The sequence below is a fragment of the Capra hircus genome, chromosome 16 (assembly GCF_001704415.2).
Source record: "Capra hircus breed San Clemente chromosome 16, ASM170441v1, whole genome shotgun sequence".
Classification (NCBI taxonomy): domain Eukaryota; kingdom Metazoa; phylum Chordata; class Mammalia; order Artiodactyla; family Bovidae; genus Capra; species Capra hircus.
This window is the reverse complement of record NC_030823.1, coordinates 2,487,956-2,510,274: the sequence shown is the minus strand read 5'-3', so window position 1 is coordinate 2,510,274 and position 22,319 is coordinate 2,487,956. Positions and strand designations below refer to the sequence as shown.

General features: G+C 54.0%; 2 protein-coding genes across 2 annotated transcripts; one reads left to right on the top strand and one right to left on the bottom strand.

The window, feature by feature from the left end:
• Positions 453-6,921, top strand: KLHDC8A (kelch domain containing 8A). The gene is made up of 5 exons (XM_018060050.1): positions 453-1,022; positions 3,663-3,827; positions 4,064-4,279; positions 4,853-4,954; positions 5,876-6,921. The coding sequence occupies exons 1-5, from the start codon at positions 647-649 to the stop codon at positions 6,067-6,069; spliced, it is 1,053 nt and encodes a 350-aa protein (XP_017915539.1). The 5' UTR covers positions 453-646; the 3' UTR covers positions 6,070-6,921.
• On the bottom strand, positions 15,150-15,540 carry LOC102186914 (putative 60S ribosomal protein L37a). Its single transcript, XM_005690398.3, has one exon. The coding sequence runs from the start codon at positions 15,487-15,489 to the stop codon at positions 15,211-15,213; it is 279 nt and encodes a 92-aa protein (XP_005690455.2). The 5' UTR covers positions 15,490-15,540; the 3' UTR covers positions 15,150-15,210.

Sequence of the window (22,319 nt, the reverse complement as noted above, 5' to 3'; positions counted from 1 at the left end):
CTCCTGCCGCTGCTCACTTGCTCTCCGCGTCCGCCTGGGTGGCGGCGGCGCGCGCCGGGCAGGACGGCGCGCCCCCTCCCCTGCGCCCCGCGCCGCTCTCGCGTAACGCGCTTTCCGCGCCCCGCCGCCCGCCGCCCCCTCCGGCCTGGCTGTGTGAGCGGCGCGGGGCGGGGGCGGGAGTCGGCGCGCGGGCAGAGCCGCGGGGCACGGGCGGCGGCGCCCGGCGGGGTCCGCTCCTCGCTTCGCCGGGAGGCCGCCCGGCGCCCGGCGCGCAGGGGCGCTCCCGGGCCTCCGCGCGCCCCCAGCTCTCGGACCCGCGGGGGACGGAGCGGCGCCGGGGAGACGCCGCCGCGTCTTCCCCTGAAAGTTGGCCGGGGCGGGGGCCGGGGAGGCCAGGAGGCCGCGCGCGGGGCCCCGCCGCCCTTGATTCGCCCGGCTCGTCGCGCGGGGCCGGGCGCGGACGTCGCCGGGCCGCCGAGCCTTGAGGGAGCGAGAAGCGCCGGCCGGCGTCGGGGCCCTCGCCGCGGCGCGGGCGGCGGCGGACCCCAGCGAGATGGAGACGGCGAGGGGCGGCGCGGAGTAGCTGGCCGACCCGGGCTTGCTCGGCGCTTGGCGGGGGCGCGGCGGGCGGGGCCCCGGGACTGCCATGGAGGTGCCCGCCGTCAAGGACTTCCAGTGGAAGCGCCTGGCACCGCTGCCGAGCCGCCGGGTGTACTGCTCCCTGCTGGAAACCGGCGGGCAGGTCTATGCCATCGGGGGCTGTGACGACAACGGCGTCCCCATGGACTGCTTCGAGGTCTACTCCCCCGAGGCCGACCAGTGGACCGCCCTGGCCCCGCTGCCCACAGCGCGGGCCGGCGTGGCGGTCACCGCCCTGGGGAAGCGGATCATGGTGATCGGGGGCGTGGGCGCCAGTCAGCTGCCCCTGAAGGTCGTGGAGGTGTACAACATCGACGAGGGCAAGTGGAAGAAGCGGAGCGCGCTGCGCGAGGCCGCCATGGGCATTTCGGTCACAGCCAAAGGCGAGTGGGGCCAGGGCTGAGGGCGGGCGGAGGAGGGGTGGGAGGCCCCGGGAAAGGGGTGGAAGCCAGCCCTGGATGAGGCCGCTGTCACAATTACATGGACACTGAAGCTAAAGACCCGCTGGCCTGGTTTCATAGGTGGGAAAACTGCGGCTCAGGCAAGCGAAGTGTGTGGTAATTCCGCATGGTGCCAGAGCTCCACCCCACCCCAGCAGCCTCCTCCCAGCAAGGTGGGCAAGCCGGGCTGAGGGGAGAGCCAAAGGGCACTCTGTCAATACCCCTATGGATACCTTCATTCAGCAGAATGGTTGGGCCTCCCACCCACAGCAGCAAATCCCTGGAAATGTGCCTTGCAGGTGCCACCACGTCCAGACACATATTTGGGGTCCTGGGCCTGTTCATGCCATCTTCATACCATCCCCAGCCCCCACAGGGAGGGTCTTGGGACCTGATTCCAGGATCATCTCCCTACAGTCTGCCTCCTAATCTCAGAGGTGCTGATGAGTAGAGACCAAAATGTTCCTGAGGTTCATGCTCCTGCAGCTTCTTGCCCAGGTTCACTAGGTTCTCAGGGCATGAGAATGCTCACCACATAGCTTTATGCTTTTTATCTCAGTTTCTCCAAGCTTATCCTGTCTTTCTTTTCTGGCCTGGTATATCCCAGAGCAGGGAAGGGGCCCTGGAAACTGCCTTTCTAAAACACAGTTTTATGGGAAATGGCCCAGTGGGAGTTAGGAGACCCCAAATGCAGATCAGACAGGCTTAGAGGTTTGCACTCTTACCTCCTTCTCTCGCAAAATTATTTCAGCTGCCTGTCAGGTCTACTCTTAGGTCAGAAATCAGTATTTCTTGAGTACCTGCTCTGTTCCTGGCACAGTTCTAGGTTCCAGGTGGGAAGGAAAGAGGCAGAAGATCCGATCCCTGCCTTTAGGAGCCCAGGTCTTACCAATGAAGATCAGACAGAGAAACTCAAGAAGCCCTCAGGGCAGAGTAGCCAACAGAGCCTCCTGAACTCCCAGTAAGAAAGATGGAAGGCCTGGAGGCCCATGGGGAAATGGAGAGGGAAAGGGGAGCCCTTTATCCCCAGGCCTCAAGAAGTGGTGCTGAGCGGTTAAGAGTACTTACCATAGGTGCTTAATAGGTATTGACCCCTTTGACCCTCAGAACTTGTCTGATGAGGCAAGTAGTACCACTGTCCTTATTTTACAGAGAAGCAATGTGGGGCCCAGAGAGGTTGAGTAACTCGCCCAAGTAACAGCCTGCAGGTGATGGTCCAGTCTGTGCTCTTAACTGTGGCGCTGAATGGGCTCAGCAGTTAGTTTACTAAAAATGTACATGCTCGTGTGCCAGGCTTTATACCAGATGCTGGGGCCACAGATTAACAAATTTCCAGGACCTAACAATCTATTGAAAGAAACATACAAAGGTTATCCCAGTAACAGTGTGTCAAGCAGGGTGGTGGCCACAGGAGCCACTACCTTCAGCCCAGCCTTGCAGTTCGGGGACACCAAGATGATTCTGAAAGGGTGAGCAAGAATCGGACGCAGGATTGGTAGTGTGGAGTGGAGGGGCGGGTTCCCAGCTTCAGCGGTATAGGTGAGAATAGGAATGGGAGACGCAGAGTGTGCGTAAGGTGAATGTCTCTTTAGCAAGCCCCATCTCCTAGCCACAGGCGAGGGTTGGGATTTCTGTTTTCTTTCTTTAGTAAGATTGGAAAGCAGAAATAAGTACTCATTCCTGTAATTCTCTTGAAAAATAAAAGCCTCTTAGAGCCAGAAGTGGTGAGGACTGGCCTCTAGTAGACAGAACCCCGAGCAGGGATGGGTCCCTGGGAGAAGAGGGCTCTGGCGGTCGGGCTGTGTCCTGAGCGGGCTGCCTGAGGTCCTGAGGTGAGGGGAGCTTGGAGGCTGTGCGGCCTCCCTGGTGTGCTGTGTCACCTGCGGCCACAGGCAGTAGAGAAGCTCTCCTGTCCTCAGAGTGCCCAGCTCGCTGCCTGCTCAGAGCTTCTTTCATCCAAAGCCTCTCTCTCCTTCACCCCTAGCCTTATCCCATTCAGTGCGAGCTGCCTCCTGGAGCCCACGAGCTTTCCTGTGTGTCCAGGAGGATGGCCTTCCCCTATCCAGAGAAAGAAAGGGACAGCAGCAGGCCAGTGTCCCGCAAGGCCAGTGGCAGCAGGGCTGACCTCATCTCCAAAGGCTCCCTCTAAGTCTTGAGTTCTGGTCTGGGCGTGCCTGGCATCAGGCTGCTCCTGGAGGGCGTCAGGGAAATACTGTCCCTCTTTGGCATCTCTCTGGCTGCCCAGGAAGGAGAATGGGGGGGGACAAGATCTGCAAAGGGTTGTCCAGGCCTGGACTCCACTGCAGTCTACCTCTGGGCATGGTTTGGCATCTTGGGCTTAACCAAGGGCCAAGCACCAAGGAAGGTAAGGCACGTAGGCCTGACGTGGTTTCAAGAAGACCCAGGCTTGAGTGTGGCAGGAGCTTTTAATGGTGCCACCAACCCATTCTCTGGCAGAGCAGTGGTTGGGAATGTGGCCGGGTTTCAGTGCTGGGATTCAAGGGGTTGACAGAGCCTGGCCAAGGTAGCAGCTGAGTGCCATGGGCCTGTCTCACGGTGTCTGCCGTGTGGCCTTTCTCCTAGATTACCGCGTGTATGCAGCGGGCGGGATGGGCCTGGACCTCCGTCCGCACAATCACCTCCAACACTATGACATGCTCAAGGACATGTGGGTGTCTCTGGCCCACATGCCCACCCCGAGATATGCCGCCACCTCCTTCCTCCGAGGCTCCAAGATCTACGTGCTGGGTAAGGACAGACTGTCTGGCCCATGCCCGTCTCTCCTTTCCTTCTGGATCAGTTCCTGTTGGAAGCAGTGTTTGTGTGCCCAGCATATCCTGGGCACTGGGGTTAATCACATTGCCCCCCCACCCCCGCCTCAGGGAGCTTCCTATGTGATCGAATAACAGTGAGAAGGGGGAACCCAGCCCCAGTCCCCAGGGGCTTACTCTCCTGCCCAACCTGTGCCCTGCTCTGGCCTCCAGGAGGACGGCAGTCCAAGTATGCGGTCAACGCCTTCGAGGTCTTTGACATCGAGACTCGCTCCTGGACCAAGTTCCCCAACATCCCCTGCAAGCGGGCCTTCTCCAGCTTTGTGACCCTGGACGACCGCTTGTATAGCCTGGGGGGCCTGCGGCAGGGCCGGCTCTACCGGCAGCCCAAGTTCCTCCGGACGATGGATGTGTTCGACATGGAGCAAGGTAAGCTGGACACCAGGCCCTAACAACCCACCTCCCTTCTGCCCAACCCCCATCTTATCCCCATCCCAGCCATCTGCCCTGGGCCCATTTACCCAGAGGCGTGAGCCTTTCAGAAGTCTGAAAGCTCCTCTCCATTCAGGGCTACTCTTGGGATCAAATTCTTTCATCTGTCCAGGGCTCCCTCTGATTGGCTGGCTGTTTTTATCAAAGCTTTCCCAGCTGTTGCTCCTTCTTACAACATCCAGCCAGGGCCAGGTGAGGGAGGGCTTTGAAACAGAAGGATGCTGACTGGGACACTCTCCGCCTTTCCAGCCTAAAGTCTGTGAAGACAGAGGTGGGACAAGGTGATTCATGCTAAGAGCTTATGGTTCCTTGGCCTGCAGCAGGCATGGAGAGGGTCGGTTGAGTGCCATTTCACACGGCAGGAGGCACTGTACATGCCCTGAGCATACAGGGTGGATGGAGTCGAGGTGCCGCCCAGGGTGAGAGCGGTTTGGCACTCGTGCGTATCTGGCAGGGGCAGTCAGCATCTCATTCTCTCTGTGTTTCTCCTGACATCGCCCACGCCTGCAGGGGGATGGCTGAAGATGGAGCGTTCCTTCTTCCTCAAGAAGCGGCGGGCAGACTTTGTGGCCGGCTCTCTGAGTGGTCGGGTCATAGTGGCTGGAGGGCTTGGTAAGGATAGAGCCTCCAGGCTGCGGCCTGGTGCTCCGTGGACTCTGGATGTGCATGAGCAGAAGAGGGTGCTGGCTCCTGGCACACTGCCTGCCTACCAGCTGATTCCAAAGCGCTCTCTTCCTCCCAGCCTTGACGTCCCGCCTCCGTGGGTGGGCCTCAGATATGGTCTCTCCGTGCTCTTACATGGGGGAAACTGAGGCTCAGAGAGCATAAAGGACATGCTGAGAACCGTGGGACACAGGCAGGCAGAGCCCAGGTCCCCGGGGCCCTGTCCCGGGAGGGCTGGAGGTAGAAGGGATTGGCCTTGGTCCTCTTTGTCTTCTCCCTGGACACTCAGCTCTATCAGAGAGAAGGAAAGCAGTCTGATCGAATCAGCTGTTCTGATGAACTCAAGATTTGTTGAATGAGCCCTCCCAGAGATCAGGGAACTTTGATGGTGGTGTCCCATCAACTAGGGAGCGATAAGTGGGCAGTGGGGCTCCTGGGAACCCAGAGTTTACTCAGTGTGGGCAGATTCCCCGACTTGACGTGAGCTAGACCGTGTGAACAGCTTCCTTCGTCACGGGCAGGAGAGAGGCCGTAGTGTCTAGAAACGGGTGGTAAAAGCAGGCGGTGGGGGAAGAAAGCTGAGTCTTTCATCTTGAGGGGATGGAAGGACCGAGAAGACGGGAAGGGCAGAGTGGCTGTTTGACAGAGGGTGGGGAAGGCCTGCGGCCCAGGGAGTCCAGGGTGCTGGGCTTCTGCCTGTGGTTCCTGAGGGAGGCGGGAGGTGGGTCACCTCCCCCGGGGCGGAGGGAGGAAGGGCGGGCAGTGGGTCACCTTCTGCCTGTGGTTCCAGAGGGAGGGTGCAGGTAGGCCCTTCCCTGGGGCGGGCTGGTGGCTGGATGCTTGGTGAGGCCCAACCCCTTGCACTTTCAGGGAACCAGCCCACAGTCCTGGAGACGGCTGAGGCGTTCCACCCGGGGAAGAGCCGCTGGGAGGCCCTCCCCGCCATGCCCACGCCCCGCTGCGCCTGCTCCAGCCTCGTCCTCAGGAACTGCCTGCTGGCCGTGGGCGGCGTCAACCAGGGTCTGAGCGACGCGGTGGAGGCCCTGTGTGTCTCGGACGCCTAGCTGCCTCTGGGCCGGGCCACAGCGTCCTGGACTGGACCACCCGCTCTGAACAAGAGTTGGGGCCACTTGCCCGGGTACCAGCTCCTGTCCGCAGCCAGTCGGGTCAGTCCCCGGGGCTCTAAGTGACCTCTCCACCTCCAAACCCTACCAACCCACGGAAGCTGGAAGACGTGTCTGGGACGTGGCCACCCCTCCTCCCCACTGGAGCTGAGATGGCCAGGGCGGGGAGTCCTCACTTATGCTCAGGCAGAGAAAGGGACGGGAGCGCCTGCCACTTCCCCGCTGTGGGCTCACCTCTGCCATCACCTGGGTTCTGACCCAGAGCATGGCTGCTCACCACTGTCCTTTCCCTGGCTCTGCACCCAGCCGAGGGTCTCCTGGGATGAAAAACAGACAAGGGCTGTCCCAAAGCCCTCTTGCCTCCCTTGGTATCCGTCTCTTCCCTGCTGGTGGCCGGCTGTGGGCCTGCCCGGAACCTCGTCTGCTCAGCAAGAATGGCCCTGGAGCTGGAGGCGGCTGGCTTGGGAGGGAAGTCGGGTTCATGGGGGCTGGCCCAGGTTGGCCACCCTGGCCGGAAAGGACCGGTCCTGCTTGGGGCCCTGGTGGGAATGTAATGATGTGGAAGGGGCAGACTGCTAGCCCAGGATCTGCTCCCCACCCTTCTCCTCACCCCGTTTCTCCTCCGGGCACCCCTCCCCGCCAGAGGTCTGGCCCTGTGTCACTGATGGGCCCGGAGCACTTCCGTGCAAAACTTGCTCACTGACACTGTGGCATCTGCATCCGTGAAGGGTGGATTCGCTGCACCCTGGTTAACAGCAGGAGCACAATGATTAAACCTATATTCCTATTTTCCGTGGCACCCTCATGCGGGGATCGGGTGGATGGGGTCTGGATACGTGGAGGGGACCCCATAAAGCGGTCCCTCTGACATTCTCAGGCCACGTGGCACCCTGAGGGGCCGCTCATTCTCGGCTGCTCACTCTGAGAAGGTTCCTCCTTCGAACCACCTCGTCCCGATCAGTCGCCTCACTCCTAGGAAAACAGCACGCTTTCCGTCTCTGCAGCGTTGACGCGCCGTACGTGTGCTGGGAAAAGGTTGCACTCGTTAGCTGACATCTTTGTCAGGTTACCCTCGACCTGACCTTTGTCAGGCCTAGCCTCATCTCATGCAGCTCTTGCTCATTTCTGTTTTGCCCAGAGCAGAAAGAGAATGGCTCACTGATGTGAAAACATAAAGGATGTGCCTCCTTTTAGCTGGTACAGCGCCTCTTCCCGATTCCAAGTTGTTCTTAAAAGCTGTGCTAACACCAGGACTACAAAGATGAAAAAAATACCTGCCCTGGAGGAGCTGTGGGGGAGTCAGCACTCACTACGCAAGGGTATCATCATGTCTCTTGAGGCAGGAACACCTGTCTGAGGGGCCAGGGGGAGCCTCCTGGAGGAGGTAACCCCTCCACCAAACCTTCAGAGACAAGGGGACCCAGGCTCTGGACAGGATGGGGTTTTTCTTCCCTTTCTCTGGGCACCTGCTCTTCTTTACTGGGCCCTGGAAGGACACTGCCACCTGCTGACCAAGCTGTTCCTTCCCACCCTAGCATTGCATGGCAGCGGGTGCCCCCTGGTGAGCAGACTGCGGGAGGCCTTCCCCACTGCATCCAGGCCCCCGCCCCACTTTAGTTTAGCCCTCTGAGAGACTGTTAGGAAAGGGGGCTGTGGAAGCCAACACTGTGAGGAATGGCTGATACGTTAGGGGGAGCATTGCCAAACCCAGCCCTGGCTGCCTCCTGGCTCTGCCCTGCCTCCTTCCCTCTCAGCGCCTCCCCAGGAAAGGTATTTACAACTGGGGCCCCTCCACCCTTTCTGATAGGAAGCCTAGCCTGTGTGTAGGGGGCTTTCCAAGCACCCCAAATGGCACCAGACGTGTGGATTGGACTGAGGCATTTCAAATAGTTGGGGTTCCTTGGGGGTACAGCCTGCCCCAAAGGGTCTTCCCATCATGAGAATCGGGGACTGACCGCTGGAATGTGAGGGCCGTCGGACTCAAGCTGGTGTCTGCTAGGACTCACCTGTTGGAGTCCACGCTGGGAGGACTGGGGGAGCTCACTGAGGAGCGAGGGAAATAGGGGGTATCAGGAGCATGCGTCGCAGCTGTGCCCTGTGGAGCTGCGGAGGGTGCTCAGCGTCGGGTCCAATGGCCTGGTGCCAGGCCTCAGCCCCTCTCCACTGGAACCCTTCTCATCCCCATACCTCGGCCTGGCGCCAGGCCTCACCCCCTCTCCACCTGAGCCCTTCTCATCCCCATACCTCTCGGGGTCCCTCCGCTTTCTTGTCTCCACTTCCCAGCCTGTAAAACAACAGCAAGGACAGTGCCATCTCACCCGGTGCTTCAGTCCTCAGGTTACCCCTGGAGTAGGCAGCATCCTTGTATTTTGCCCTTGAGACAGCTAAGGCTCCAAGAGGTTATATAACTTGTCCAAGATCACAAGCTAGTAAGTGTCTGAACCAAGTCTGACTCCAAAAGCTGTGACCAGAGCACTTCATTGCCTCAAATGCAATAGCACGTAGAAAAAGGGAGACAGTCAGCTGTACTGCACTATGTAAGGGGCTCAACATGGCAAACCTGGAAGATAAAGGCTTGGTTTCCTGAGGAATGAGTGTTTTCTGTTGTTGAGGGAGAGGCAGAAGTGTTCTCAAGCCACTGGGGGACAGCACACACACAGAACCCGGGGAGATGCAGGCAGTGCCGGTCCGGGGGCCTTACATGCCTTGCAAAGGGCTCTGGACTTGATCCACATGGGACACTGGGAGCAAGTGAAGGATTTTGACTGGAGAAGCGTCATGGGACCGTCTTCTGAGAAAAATGAAGTCAGTAAGATCACCAGGGCATATCTAAGATCACAAAGGACCCCAGTGGGTTTCCCCGGGGTTCCAGTGGCAAAGAATCTGCCTGCCAACACAGGGCACGCAGGCTCAATCCCTGGTCTGGAAAGATCCCACATGCCAAGAGCAGCCAAACCTGCGAGCCACAACTGCTGAAGCCCACGCAGCTCGGAGCCCGAGCTGCCCACAGCAACTGGAGAGAGCCTGTGCACAGCAATGAGCACACAGCACGGCGAAACGGGGACAATAATAACATCAGGTAGTTAGGGTAGGGAAAAGGAGTCCAAAACGGCGGTGGCTAAAAGACAAGGAAGAGAAAAGCCCGCGGAGATAGAACAGAGGAAGGTCTGAGGACCGAGTGAGCACTTCAGGTAGAACAGCACGCCTGACTAAGCCCAGTTTGCACAGGGCAGGCCCGGGGGGAGAAAAACATATAAAAAGAGAAGCCAAAGGGCTCTCCGCAGCCCCCGCCCAGGGCGCTCTTCGCTCCGTGTCTTTGGATCTATGTGCCCTCACACCTCGAAAATGGATTTTCCCGCTATCTTCTAAGTAAAATAGAGGTGTAACACTGATTTGTCTAAGAGCTATAACACGGTCTGTTTGAGACCTGAGAGCTATAACAGGGTCTGTCCAAGACTCGAGAGCTGTGACATGCCGAGGGAGTTTTAATGTCCATCCCTCCAAATCTCTGTTGTGACGAGACAAAAACCAAGGAGCATACACTCACTTGACAATAATAACAATTTATTTTTAAAAAAAGAATGAAGCCCAGTTGGTGTTAGAGTCCTCAGAAAAACATGTGGGCCAAACCCTTCAGGCCTCCTCTGGAGGGAAGTCCGACTGCTGTGCGATCAAAGTGGCAGGAGGGTTTGGGACCACAGGGAGTAGACTAGCCCCTCCTCTCCATTGCTGCTTCTCCCCCAGAATTTCTTTCTGATGATCTCTTGCATTTGATTGAGCTTTCTGGCCCAGAGAGACCCTCGCAGGAGATGGGGTACCGTTGGCCTTTTCCCACCTCCAGCCTGTAGAAGAGACTAAACCAGCAGCCCTGACTAAACCGAGCAGTGCAGCTAACAAGTGACAGGAAGGAGATTCGAGCTCAGCTTGGGGGCAGAGGGGCGTGCAAACCTCCTCCCCCACCGTCCTGAGCTCTGCAGGAAGACATGGCACCCCCATCCCCACCCCCACTCCCAGTGTCTGCAGAGCAGGACCAGTGCTCAGGTCAAAGGCCTCCAGCTCCAGAGAGCTGGAGAAATCTGCTTGGTGAGATCAAAGAGTTGCGTGGGCAGGCACCTCTTATTGGAATTAAACAACTGCAGAAGCGAAGGCAAGAGGCGGAGCACAGGCAGGAGCTGAAGAGGCGGCTCATAAAAGCACGCAGACAGGTCGGGCAGGTGAGTTTCCTAGGGCTGCCATAACAAAACACAGCAGACTGGTGGCTTCAAAAACAACAGAAATGTACTGTCCCACAGTTCCGGAATGGTGGGGGGGTCGGGGGGGAGGGAGGAGTCTCCTTGCCTCTTCCTAAGTCAGAGGGCTGAGCTGGCCTGCGAAGGCGTCCTGGGGAGCCTGCTGGAATAACTGGGCCTCAGGGGAAGCGGGGATTTGGCGCCAGAGCGCACGAGGGAGTGGGGAGTGATGTGAGAAAAGCGTGGAAGGCAAGCTGGAGTCCATGAAGACCTGGAACGGTGGATGAGTGCCTTGGAAGAAGGGCGATGGTTCAGCCAGTCCAGGCGCCCCTCCCTACCTAAGGTGCAGGAAGTGACAGGGGTGGGGGGTGGGCACAGGGGGAGCTGATCTCTGAGCAGGGCCCAGGCCAGCTGGCTTGAGAGCACAGTGTCTCTACAGAGCCTGGATTCTCCCTCCGGGTGTGACCCTTCAACGCTTGAAACTGTAGGCTGTTTCCCCAAATATTCCAGTTCATCTGAGCTCAGCAGGCAGGTGTGTGCCTGGTGTGAAGATGTCCCGGAGCCCACGCTCCTGACGGCATGGATCGGAGCACTGAGAATCCCCCGGCCGCAGCCCAGAGGCCAGAGTGGCCCTCTTTCCAAGACCAAGGGAGCCTTTACAGGTCTCCGCACTTGGCATTTCACCCCAGATGAGCTTCCTGTGACCCCAGCCAGCAGGCTCTGGGCCAGCCGGACTCCTGCACACACGCATACTCACAAACATACACACACATGCAAGCTCATACGCATATACACACACATATACATCTGTCTCCCCTTTCCCACCTCTCTCTCTTTCATGCTCATACACACCTCAAACACCACATACCCCTCACTCTAACACAGACCTTACGCACGCACACATCTTTACACTCACATAATCACTCATGCTCACAGACACGACTCACACACTTCCCTCTTATGCTTCACACTTGTCTCATACCCTTACAGTATAGCTCACACTCACCTGTGCCTTAAACTCATACTCACACACCTCAAACACACCTCACACTTTTACACAGTTGCATGGACCCCACATGCTGGTGCACACCTTTTCTCACACGCACTCACACTCTTACACACAGCTTGCACTCACACATATAGCCCTCACACTTATGCTATGGTACGCACCCTGGGAGCAGGTGCCTGGGCTCAGAACCCTTTCAGTGTGGATGGTGAGTTGCTAGCACAGGAGCACCCGCTGCTTTGACATCCACCCTGCGCCCCCTCCAGAACCCCCTGCAAAGTTTGCCGCAAAACAGCCAGAGGAACGTTCACGCCCTTATTTCCCTAGGAGCTTGGGCAAGACTGGGATTCTTCAGTTTTACAGGAAACAGAGACCCAAAGGAGTCCTGTGATCTCCCCATTTCATCACGTGCTCCATAAATAGGGGACCAGGTCTTCCCTGAAGTTGAACGGTTCTTTGAAGACCTACAAGACCTCCTAGAACTAACACTCAAAACAGATGTCCTTTTTATCATAGGAGACTGGAATGCAAAAGTAGGAAGTAAAGAGATACCTGGAGTAACAGGCAAGTTTGACCTTGGAGTACAAAATGAAGCAGGGCAAAGACTAATACAGTTTTGCCAAGAGAACGCACTGGTCATAGCAAACACCCTCTTCCAACAACACAAGAGAAGACTCTACACATGGACATCACCAGATGGTCAATTCCAAAATCAGATTGATTATATTCTTTGCAGCCAAAGATGGAGAAGCTCTATACAGTCAGCAAAAAACAAGACTGGGAGCTGACTGTGGCTCAGATTATGAACTCCTTATTGCCAAATTCAGACTTAAATTGAAGAAAGTAGGGAAAACCACTAGACCATTCAGATATGACCTAAATCAACTCCCTTATGATTATACAGTGGAAGTGACAAATAAGTTCAAGGGATTAGATCTGATAGAGTGCCTGAAGAACTATGGATGGAGGTTTGTGACATTGTACAGGAAGCAGTGATCAAGACTATCTCCATGGGAAGGAAACGCAAAAAAGCAAAATGGCTGTTGGGGAGGCCTTATAAATAGCTGTGAAAAGAAGAGAAGCCAAAAGCAAAGGAGAAAAGGAAAGATATAAGCATCTGAATGCAGAGTTCCAAAGAATAGCAAGAAGAGATAAGAAAGCCTTCCTCAGTGATCAATGCAAAGAAATAGAGGAAAACAACAGAATGGGAAAGACTAGAGATCTCTTCAATAAAATTAGAGATACCAAGGGAACATTTCCTGCAAAGATAGATGCAATAAAGGACAGAAATGGTCTGGACCTAACAGAAGCAGAAGATATTAAGAAGAGGTGGCAAAAATACACAGAAGAGATATACAAAAAAGATCTTCATAACCCAGATAATCATGATGGTGTGATCACTCACCTAGAGCCAGACATCCTGGGATGTGAAGTCAAGTGGGCCTTAGGAAGCATCACTATGAGCAAAGCTAGTGGAGGTGATACTATTCCAGTTTAGCTGTTTCAAATCCTGAAAGATGATGCTGTTAAAGTGCTTCACTCAATAGGCCAGCAAATTTGGAAAACTCAGCAGTGGCCAAAAAACTGGAAAAAGTCAATTTTCATTCCAATCCCAAAGAAAGGCAATGCCAAAGAATGTTTAAACTACTGCACAATTGGCATTCATCTCACATGCTAGCAAAGTAATGCTCAAAATCCTCCAAGCCAGGCTTCAACAGTAGGTGAACCGTGAACTTCCAGATGTTCAAGCTGAATTTAGAAAAGGCAGAAGAACCAAATTGCCAACATCCGTTGGATCATTGAAGAGGCAAAAGAGTTCCTGAAAAACATCTACTACTGCTTTATTGACTATGACAAAGCCTTTGACTGTGTGGATCACAAAAAACTGTGGAAAATTCTTAAAGAGATGGGAATACCAGACCATCTGACCTGCTTCCTGAGAAATCTGTATGCAGGTCAAGAAGCAACAGTTAGAACCAGGCATGGAACAACAGACTGGGTTCCAAATCAGGAAAGGAGTATGTCAAGACTATATATTGTTACACTGCTTATTTAACTTATATGCCAAGTGAAAGTGAAAGTGAAGTCACTCAGTCGTGTCCGACTCTTTGCGACCCCATGAACTGTATCAGGCTCCTCCGTCCATGGGATTTTCCAGGCAAGAGTGCTGGAGTGGATTGCCATTTCCTTCTCCAGGGGGCCTTCCCGACCCAGAAATCGAACCCGGGTCTCCTGCACTGCAGGCAGACGCTTTAACCTCTGAGCCACCAGGGAAGCAGAGTACATCATGCAAAACACTGGGCTGGATGAAGCACAAGCTGGAATCAGGATTGCCAAGGGAAATGTCAGTAACCTCAGATATGCAGATGACACCACCCTGATGGCAGAAAGGGAAGAAGAACTAAAAAGCCTCTTGATGAAAGTGAAAGAGGAGAGAGTAAAAGCTGGCTTAAAATTCAACATTCAGAAAATAAAGATCATGGCATCCAGTCCCATCACTTCATGGCAAATAGATGGAGAAACAATGGAAACAGTGACAGACTTTATTTTCTTGGGCTCCAAAATCATTGCAGATGGTGACTGGAGCTATGAAATTAAAAGATGCTTGCTCCTTGAAAGAAAATCTATAACCAACCCAGACAGCATATTAAAAAGCAGAGACATCACTTTGCCGACAGAAGTCCACATAGTAAGAGGTATGGTTTTTCTAGTGGTCATGTATGGATGTGAGAGTTGAACCATAAAGAAAGCTGAGCTTCGAAGAATTGATGCTTCTGAACTGTGGTGTTGGAGAAGACTCTTGAGAGTCCCTTGGACTGCAAGGAGATCCAGCCAGTCCGTCCTAAAGGAAATCAAGACTGAATATTCACTGGAGGGACTGATGCTGAAGCTGAAACTCCAATACTTTGGCTACTTGATGTAGCCAAACAGCTGACTCATTAGAAAAGACCCTGATCCTGGGAAAGATTGAAGGCAGGAGAAGGGGACGACAAAGGATGAGACGGTTGGATGGCATCACCGACTCGATGGACATGAGTTTGAGCAAGCTCCAGGAGTTGGTGATGGACAGCAAGGCCTGGTGTGCTACAGTCCATGGGGTCGCAAAGAGTTGGACACGACTGAGCAACTGAACTGAACTGAGGTCTTCCCTGCTTCCTTCACTTGCTCAGCACACACACTGAGCAAGTGTATGGAAAGATCCTAATGCCCAGTCCCAGTTCCTAGTTTGGCCAGACAAGATGCTCCTGGCTTCTGAGACTTTTGTGGGTTTTTTTTTTTTTTTTTCATGCAAACCTCCCAGCCACCTACCTCCCCTGAAGAGGAAATATCTGACAGATGACTCAGAAGGTCAGTGGGGTGAGGGGCTAGAGGCCAGAAATGTCTGAAGACTTGATGCCTAAGGTGACGCTTTAGAAATGTTAGAAATGATGGGTTTTCTGGGTGGCTTCAGGAGAGCTCCGTCTCTCTCAGGCTGGTGGGGTCACTCTCCCTTCCCTGCACCGTCCAAGTTGCTGCTCCGAGGTGACGAGGTGGACGGGGAGTTCCGGGCTTGCTGCTGGCGGCCTCCTCACCTGCTGGGGCCCTAACTGGGCCGTCCAGACTCCAGCCTGGGTCGGCTGCAGAGGTGCAGCCGTCCCAGGAGGGCAGGGCTCGGGGCCCATCCACTATCTCCAGGACTCATCTGCCTTATCTGGAGGGCCCGAGGGAGCACTGGGGGTCTGACAGAAAGTTGAGTCTGACTCTCTGAGGTCTCAACTCAGGTTAGCAATTCACATTCTTTTTTCTTTTTTTTAGATAAATTAACCCATTTATTACAGGCTAGCAACGTTATCGATGGTGGCGCTTCTACTGGTCCTTCAGCTCCTCCAGTCTTCTGATGGCGGACTTGACTGTGACAGCAGAGGTGGTGGTGTAGGTCCAGGCACCACCAGCTGCTGTTTTCATGCAGGAACCACCATGCCAAATGCCCACAGCTCTTCTCTTCATCTTGGTTTTGCCACAGAAGGAGCAGGCATACTTGGCGTGCTGGCTGATTTCAATTTTCTTCACCATTTTTCTGAGGGAGGCACCATAACGGGTCCCGTACTTGCCCACGATTCCGACCTTCTTGGTGCGTTTCGCCATGTTAACGCAACCTAGGTCCGAGCCCAAGAGGGCAATTCACATTCTTAGCGACACGTGGTTATCAGAGAAGAACAATTGCCAAAGCCTTTCCCAGCCTCCCCGCTCCAGATCAGCACCCCATCTGCAGAAGCAGGGACTGGATTGGAGCTCCCCTTCCAATCTGGTCTTACCTCAGACCTCAAGCCCCAGCGCCTCAGGGAAGTCGACTCAACCCTGGGTGGAAAACGACCACCTCATTGCTCTCTTCCAACCTCCCTCGCCCACAACAGATCATGGCTGGATTCCCCTGCCTTTGGGGAAATCGCTCCCGTCTACAAGTTCACCTACACGGTTACAGAGCTTAGACACCGTCCCCCAGCCCTCCTGGTCCTTCCGGTGATTCCCGGCCCCGGCTCCTAGGACCCTCCACCAAAGCCCTGCCCTTCCAGCCACCCCTCTGCACCTCTGCCTCGGGTGGCCCCTGGGAGACCACTGGGAGCAGGCAGCTCCCTGGACCAGCCCTGCCGCTCCCCGCCCCAGCTCGGCGCTCCCAGAATGTAGAACGCCCCCTCCCTTGTGTACACCCACCTCACCCCCTGCACACAGGCTCCCCTCAGGACATGGCGATATCAGTGACCCTTGTGGGCCCACAATACTCTATGCCTAACCCTCGCTAGGCACCCAGAGCCTAAGTGTGTAACTGAATGGAATAAAAGTGCAGCCAATGACTGAACTGAATGAATGTCAGACATCCAAGAGCACAGAGAGCACCAGCTTTGAGAATAACCTTTACAAAGCCCCCCATCCTCTGAGCACAGATACCTGACTGATGTAAGGAACCAGAGCTGGGAAATCAGCAGGATTTTAAATCCTCCTGCTTAGGGCTGGGTTCCCTCTCCCCTTTGCCTCAGGCTTTTCCAAAGCTATGCATGACAGCCAGCCGGTTAATCCAGGCTGGAGGTAACAGCCCCAGCGCCAGACTGTGCAAGCGTCATTCAGGGCCAAGGGAAGTGCTAGCTGCCGCTTTCCTTCCCGAGGGCCAGGAGCTGGTGACCTGGTGAAAGAATGTGCTTGGCTAGGGGTGTACATTCCAGGATCAGCTTGGGAGGCAAAGGGCTCAGGCCATGGGTGGGAGCCAAGCATGGGCAGATCCTCCTCCTGGGCACCCCAGGCACCCCGCCCACCCCTGCCCTGTGTGGACCTCCCGGGACCTCCCCGGGTGCAGGGCGGCAGCTGTGGCGCAGGCCAGGAAGAGGAGGGCCTTCAGCCCCTTCAAGGGAACAGCATTTCAGTGGAGTCTGAAGTACCGAGTGCTGAGCCACAGTAGCTGCTAAGTCACTTCAGTCGTGTCCGACTCTGTGCGACCCCATAAGATGGCAGCCCACCAGGCTCCACCGTCCCTGGGATTCTCCAGGCAAGAACACTGGAGTGGGTTGCCATTGCCTTCTCCAGTGCATGAAAGTGAAAAGTGAAAGTGAAGTCGCTCAGTTGTGTCCGACTCTTCGAGACCCCATGGACTGCAACCTACCAGGCTCCTCTGCCACAGTAGGCACAGCCGTTAATCCCCGGCCACTGGGGAGCCTTTTCCAGCTGACAGAGAGCATCTGACAGGAACCTAGCCTCAAGGGGACTGAGTCAGCTGCCCCAGGTCACGTGGCCAGCATGGGGTGGGGCTCCTCAGTATGGAAACCCATTCTCTGGCTGCCATTCTGAGTCTCATGAACCCCCTTCTTCATCTGGATCAGCAGCCCTAGGATCTAACCCAAGGCTCTGACTTCACAGGGTCAGTGATGGATCAGGCAAATATGGGGTGTGAAAGCATGGATCCCTGTCAAGGTAGAAGTTTATTTTTATTTTCTTATTCTCCATCTAAGTCCATCAAGCATCTCAGTAACACACTAGGGTTGGTTGGTGGGAAGGATTCAAACTTGGTGACTGGATACCCAGTGGATGAATCCCATGAGAGCTTTTGCCCCAGTCATAAGCTTAAGTGCTCCCCGCTACTTCCCAACCCCACAGCAACACGAGTTACACAGCCTCACAGACTGAGAAAGGAACACAGAAGTGAGGGGCAGAAAAAGATCTTCTTATTTAGCCATTAACAAATGAGGTAAGGAGGCCCCTTTCCAAAATAACTAGAAGTTCTAGACCTAAACTGACACAAATACCTACCCACCCCACCTCCCAGCTCTCAGAAAGAGCCCTTGTCTGCATTAAAAATCAGCAGTGAGAGTAATTCAAAGGCCCTCCTTTCCCCCAACCCCAGAAAGGCTGTTCTCTCCCTCCCCCAGCATAGAGCTCCCACCTCCGGTGGTTTCCAGGACCATTTCCCAGCACTGGGCTTATCTGACAGTTCTTTGTCCCAGATCAGATCAGCTGTAGCTCAGGGAGTCTGATAAGCTCCCGTGCTGTCCCAGCTCCCATCCACAGAAACACATGCTTGGGTGTCTGCCAGAATGGGAGGCTGGGGAGGAAGGAGACTTGGGAGGACCAGAGTCCAGCAAAACCCCGAGCAGACTGAAGAAACATCCATCTGACAGCTTCACGTCTTGTTTTGTCCGACAGCCGGCCCACGGGGAGGTCATGAGGTGCATTTCAGGTTGAGTGAACTATGACTTAGCTTAGGCTACTGGAGACTTGAGCCAATCAGGAATCCTCTCCGGGCTTCCCTGGTGGCTCAGCGGTTAGGAATCCACCTGCCAAAGCAGGAGACGCGTGTTCAATCCCTGGTCTGGGAAGATCCCACATGCCGCCGAGCAACTGAGCCCGTGGGTCACAACTGCTGAGCCTGTTCTCTGGAGCTCGGGAGCTACTGAAGCCCGCAGGTCCTAGAGCCCGGGCTCAGCAACGAAAGGAACCGCTGCAGTGAGAAGCCCACGGGCCCCGAGAGAGAGCAAGCAGCTCCCGTTCGCTGCAGCTAGAGGGAAGCACGAGCGGCACCAAAGACCCAGCACAGTCAAAAAACGAGTACATTGAAAAGAATCCTCTCCCAGCCAAAGCCTGGTGGCTGAGAGTGCTGTCTTTGGAGCCAGATTGCCTGGGCTCCAATCTGGCTCCACCACTTGCCAGCTCTGTAACCCCACAAGGGCAGTTACTTAATTTCTCTATGTCTCAGTTTCTTCATCTGTGCAATGGGGATAATCATATGTTAGAGTCTACATAGAACTGTGATCAGGAGTGAATTCATTCATGCGGTGACGAGGGCACAGTGAGTGTTAGCTGTTCGAAGGGGAATGATTCTTTTTTTATATAATGTTATTTATTTTTGGCTATGCCCGGTCGTCGCTGCTTCACAGGCTTGTCTCTAGTCGCAGCAAGCGGGAGCCACTCTTCGTTGCGGTGCGAGGCCTTCTCGCTGCGGTGGCTTCTCTCGTGCCGAGCACCCTCTCTAGGGCACTCAGGTTGTAGTGGTTGTTTTGCCGAGTGGGGTCAGAAGCTCATGGGTGATGATCACAGGCCCTTTTGGCAACGGTTACAAAGGTGCTCAGTCAGCTTCAGAGGTGATGTTGGTTCTGGGCTCCATGTCTGAGGCCAGGCTTCAGTGGGCTTAGCAGTTGCAGTTCCCAGGCTCCAGAGCTCAGGCTCAATAGTTGTGGCGCAGTTGCTTCAAGGCGTGTGGGATCTTCCCAGATCAGGGACGGAATCTGTGTCTCCTGCATTGGCAGACAGTTTCTCTACTACTGAGCCACCAGGGAAGCCCAAAAGAGAATAATTCTTATCCAGAGAGGTGCCAAGAGACAGGGCTATTAGTGGCAGAGTGGAGCTTGGAGCGCAGGGTGTCAGACTTCTGAGCCAAAACATTGTGTCAGGGGTAGCAGAAGGAATAGGGCTCCTGAGTGTCCTGTAGTGAGGCGATCTGTTGGCAGGTGGGCCAAAAAAAAAAAAAAAAAAAAAAAAGGTGTGACTGAGATTTCTAACATGTTGCTAAATACCACAGGACAAGTTACAGCAGAGTCGAAATGGAACTCAGTTTTTTTAATCCAAATATCTTGCTATAGATGAAGAAACTGCCCTCCAGAGAGAAAGTCCTCAGCCATGACCACACATGGATAGTGGTAAAAGAGAAGCTGGAATTCAGGACTCCTCTAGTATCCTTGCCTGGAAAATCTCATGGACACAGGAGCCTAGTGAGCTGCAGTCCATGGGGTCGCAAAGAGTCGGGGCTGACTGAGCAGCTAACACTTTTTTTTTTCCTGCTTGTGCCTCATAGCTTGCAAGGTTCCCCAACGAGGGATCGAACCTGGGCCTTGGCAGTGGAAGCGTGGGGTCCTAGCCGCTGGACTGCCAGGGAATTCCCTGGAACCCAGTGTGGCATCTGTGCCATGGCCACAGGTGCAAGGCCTTTCACCAAGGCCTCAGACATGGAGCCCAGAACCAACATCACCTCCGAAGCTGACTGAGCACCTTTGTTACCATTGCCAAAAGGGCCTGTGATCATCACCCATGAGCTTCTTGACCCCACTCGGCAAAAGTGCCCACATCAGCACTCACCCTCTAGCGCCCTAACCAATCACCTATGCCAACCTTCCAGAGGGAATTATCTTTGTTTTGATAAGAAAAATTCACTACTAACCCACGAAGTGTGAGTTCTCTCTTGAGCCAGCTTGCTGTTCTAACTTGTGTCCTGTCGACTTCTCTGGGCTGTTAGGAGGTCAGCTGACTGTGCTCACAGCCCTCGCGTTATCTCTGGTCTTAATAAACCCACTCCTTTCTGCAGCACCCGCATTCGGACTGCCACGCCACCCAGGAGTCGGATTCATTTATGTGCGTTTCCCCTGCTGCTGCAAGTGGGAGTTGCAAGTTGTCCGGCTTGCAGAGAAGAGCTAGCCTCTCCTTGGTCACATCTTTCCTAGGCCTGGCCTGTGAATAACATTAAATTTCCCATTTTAACGGATAGCTTGGGGACTGTTTTCAGAGTTGGTAGCACAAAATTTCCCAAACTCCTGGTTAAGGCTTGCTTATTTAGATTATAAGTAGCTCATCAGTTCCATCTTGTATTTCCAGAGCCCATCTGGGTCCCACAAGACAGCGTGATTCTTAGGGACTTGAGCTGTGATGTCAGACTGACGGGGTCTGCCTCCCAGCTCTGTTACTTCTAGCTAGGGCTAGGTGGTCTTGGTCATGTATATTGAAGGTGCTTAGAACCAGAACTGGCTCAATAAATGTTATATAGAAAGTAAAGTGAAAGTGAAAGTCGCTCACTGTATAGTCCGTGGAATTCTCTAGCCTAGAATACTGGAGTGGGTAGCCTTTCCCTTCTCCAGGGGATCTTCCCAACCCAGGGATCAAACCTAGGTCTCCCGCACTGCAGGCAGGTTTTTTACCAGCTGAGCCACAAGGGAAGCTTAGTATTATACCTAGTACTGGAGTTGCTCAGTACATATTTGTTGAATGAAGGAATGAATGAATAGCTCATTAAATGAACAAACTGCCTAAACAGACATATACCTGTGGTGACAGCTTTCAATTCAGTTCCTCAGTCGTGTCCAACTCTTTGCAACCCCATGGACTGCAGCACGCCAAGCTTCCCTGTCCATCACCAACTCCCGGAGCTTGCTCAAACTCTCGTCCATTGAGTCGGTGATGCCATCCAACCATCTCATCCTCTGTCGTCCCCTTCTCCTCCTGCTTTCATTCTTTCCCAGCATCAGGGTCTTTTCAAATAAGTCAGTTCTTTACATCAGGTGGCCAAAGTATTGGAGTTTCCGCTTCAACATCAGTCCTTCCAATGCATATTCAGGACTTATTTCCTTTAGGATGGACTGGTTGGATCTCCTTGCAGTCCAAGGGACTCTCTGGAGTCTTCTGCAACACCACAGTTCAACAGCATCAATTCTTCAGCGCTCAGCTTTCTTTATAGTCCAACTCTCACATCCATACATGACTACTGGAAAAACTATAGCTTTGACTAAACGGACCTTTGTTGGCAAAGCAATGTCTTCCCTTTTTAATATAGTAGGTTGGTCATAGATTTTCTTCCAAAGAGTAAGCGTCTTTTAATTTCATGGCTACAATCACCATCTGCAGTGATTTTGGAGCCCAAGAAAATCAAGTCTGTCACTGTTTCCATTGTTTCTCCATCTATTTGCCATGAAGTGATGGGACTGGATGCCATGATCTTTATTTTTTGAATGTTGAATTTTAAACCAACTTTTTCTCTCTCCTCTTTCACTTTCATCAAGAGGCTCTTTAGTTCTTCTTCTCTTTCTGCCATAAGGGTGGTGTCATCTGTATATTTGAGATTATTATTTCTCCCGGCAATCTTGATTCCAGCTTGTGCGTCATCCAGCCTGGCATTTCGCCTGATGTACTCTGCATATAAGTTAAATAAGCAGGGTGACAATACACAGCCTGGACGCAGTTTTGAATCCATCCATTGTTCCACGTTGGTTCTAACTGTCGCTTCCTGACCTGCATACGGGTTTCTCAAGAGGCAGGTTGGGTGGTCTGGTATTCCCATCTCTTGAAGAATTTTCCACAGTTTGTTGTGATCCTCACAGTCAAAGGCTTTGTCGTAGTCAATAAAACAAAAGTAGATGTTTTTAGGGAACTCTCTTACTTTTTCTATGATCCAACAGATGTTGGTCACAGCTTTGGGCATTCCATACAACATGCTAGGCTTGATTTTGTCAGCAGAGGGCAGCATTGAGTCAGAAACGAAGAATTCAGTCCCAGGTCTCTTTTCAGAGCCCACCTCCCAGTCTTGGAAGGCCGCTTCTAATGAGCAGGTTCACAATCAGGCAGTTCCTCTAGCCCTTGAAAAAGAAAGGGCCATCCTGTCCACCATCCGAGAATGACAGTTACAGAGGGTTATAACTCAGAGCTCTGAGGAAGGGAAATACAATGATTGT

Excerpts from the sequence above, each read along its gene's own strand:
- LOC102186914 (XM_005690398.3), bottom strand. The coding sequence starts at position 15,489 with ATGGCGAAACGCACCAAGAAGGTCGGAATCGTGGGCAAGTACGGGACC.
- KLHDC8A (XM_018060050.1), top strand. The coding sequence starts at position 647 with ATGGAGGTGCCCGCCGTCAAGGACTTCCAGTGGAAGCGCCTGGCACCG. Across the intron at positions 1,023-3,662 it reads CATTTCGGTCACAGCCAAAG|ATTACCGCGTGTATGCAGCG; the intron begins GCGAGTGGGGCC and ends CCTTTCTCCTAG. Across the intron at positions 4,955-5,875 it reads CATAGTGGCTGGAGGGCTTG|GGAACCAGCCCACAGTCCTG; the intron begins GTAAGGATAGAG and ends TTGCACTTTCAG.